Source organism: Solanum dulcamara, chromosome 11 (assembly GCF_947179165.1).
Source record: "Solanum dulcamara chromosome 11, daSolDulc1.2, whole genome shotgun sequence".
Taxonomy (NCBI): domain Eukaryota; kingdom Viridiplantae; phylum Streptophyta; class Magnoliopsida; order Solanales; family Solanaceae; genus Solanum; species Solanum dulcamara.
The window spans coordinates 60,079,792-60,081,837 of record NC_077247.1 but is presented as its reverse complement, the minus strand read 5'-3'; the positions used below and the strand labels follow the sequence as shown (position 1 = coordinate 60,081,837).

Here is a 2,046-nt window from a genome sequence, read left to right as displayed (position 1 = left end):
ATATTAAGTTAACTATAAAGTTGAGTTCATGCTCACGAGAATTGAGCCAAAAAGATAAATATGCTGAATTTTCTTTCTGCTTCTTCGCTAGATTTGATCTTACCAATTCTTTTAGCGAATAATTATACAACAAGAGGTTGTTGAATATTAAACGATTATGAATGACTACTGTAATTTTCCAACGAGTATTATATAAATCTATGAGGAAACTCTAAGGTACCTTCCTTCTTATAACGGTCAACTCAATGAGGTCTTTTTTATTTTTGGGTCAGTGAAAGAGGCTAATTTGGGGCACAAGCAATCAGAAACTCGCAACAAGGCAATTAAAAAAAGAAAGAAGAGAGAACAGGCCAGCCTGACGCACCCTATTTCCAACAAGAGGCAAATGACTCTTCCCAACAAATTAGGAATTGAAGAAACTTCCTATGACACTTCCATTCAGTGGAAGACCAAATTTTAATGAATTTGGTCACCTTTTCCCACGAACTCTTCAATTGCACCTACTAAGCATTTTCCTCCTCCTTGAAACTTTAAACCCAATTCAACACATATATATTTCCCTAATACCTTTCACAATTCTCATCAAAACCAAAACAAATAACTCTGTTTTCCTTTGTTTTTTCTGCATGCAGGAGTATCACCCGCCTTTTACTACAACAACAACAAGGAGACATTTCTCTTCTTCTCCATCTCAATCAAGAATTTTGATTTTTATTTTAAATTCCAATTCTTAACATGGCAGCTTCTAGTTATTTGAATCGCTTTCCATTTAAGAAATTCCCTGTAACTAATATTCCAGTGCCCCTGCTAATTCATGGCGCGCTGGGGTTCTTTTTTCTGTATATAATCTTTGATTGCGCAAGAAGACTTTTTATTTTTTTATCCTTTGCTAAATCCCAAGTGTCTGAAAAGGAGGAGAATCCCCAAAAGCTGACGTCTATTAGCGAGAAATTAGTTGATGGAAGCTTAAGCAAGGAAGAGGTGGAAATGGTTATGGCTAATTTAGGTATTTTTGCCCATCCTGAAGATGTGATGATTCAGGAGAGGTTGGATTCTAATGACATTTTTGAACTTTTCGGAGAGGATTTAGAAGCTAAAGAGGAAGATGTAAGAGAAGCTTTTGATGTATTTGATGAGAACAAAGATGGATTTATTGATGAAAGGGATTTGCAAAGAGTTCTGTGTACTCTGGGATTAAATCAAGCTGCGGAATTGGATAATTGCAAGAAGATGATCATGACCTTCGATGAAAATGGAGATGGAAGAATCGATTTTCAGGAATTTGTCAAAATGTTTTAAAGATTTTTTGTTAACAATCATTGTTAACAAAAAAGGAAAAAATTGGACGAGCACAAGCATCTTGTTAACATTCCTTAATTTGTTCGATTTAATCTTGCTTTTGATGATCATCAATTTTGCTCAATATGTCTGATACTGTATATAATTTTTTGGTTTATAATCGTGTATCATTTCACTGTTTAAAATAGGCGGAATCTATCGTGACTACTAAAGTTTGGCGCCAACTTTCACTTAAATACATCAATTAAATTTTGTTCATTTTAGACACTTGAAATAAGGTCTCGATGTGTCATTTTGACATTTATTTTACAATTATCTAAATATCTAAAGTGTGTAATACACTTGCCGATGATGTATAAAAGAATTCCGTCATTAAAATATATATTGGGTTTAATTGATAGTTTGAATGGAAAATTGAGGGAAAAATAAATGGAGAGAAAAATGATCTGTTTTCTCTTGCTTTATTAAATAAGCTTTGGTCCCACATAGGTGGTGGAAAAGAAAAGTCTCCTTCTTAAAAGAAAGAAGCACTCCTTCATGTTGCTAAAGGGTCAAGAAGACGCGCCGTCGTCGTCGTCGCTCGCTCGGCTCGGCTTCTTCTTCGGCTTCGGATTCAGATTCGGTCAATTGATATGATTGATTGATTATTTATTTAATTAATTAAGTGGAAAAATCCTGACCCGTGACCCGCGACCCGTTTCTTTCCCGGATTAATTTAAAAATATTTCCCTCCGTTTTTCCAACAGA

At 34.8% G+C, this 2,046-nt stretch overlaps 1 protein-coding gene across 1 annotated transcript; it reads left to right on the top strand.

Annotated features, from left to right (window-relative positions):
• The first annotated feature begins 353 nt into the window (after positions 1-353).
• On the top strand, positions 354-1,466 carry LOC129873379 (probable calcium-binding protein CML45). The gene has a single exon (XM_055948462.1). It carries the CDS (start codon positions 736-738, stop codon positions 1,297-1,299), a length of 564 nt encoding a protein of 187 aa, XP_055804437.1. The 5' UTR covers positions 354-735; the 3' UTR covers positions 1,300-1,466.
• Positions 1,467-2,046: the final 580 nt, after the last annotated feature.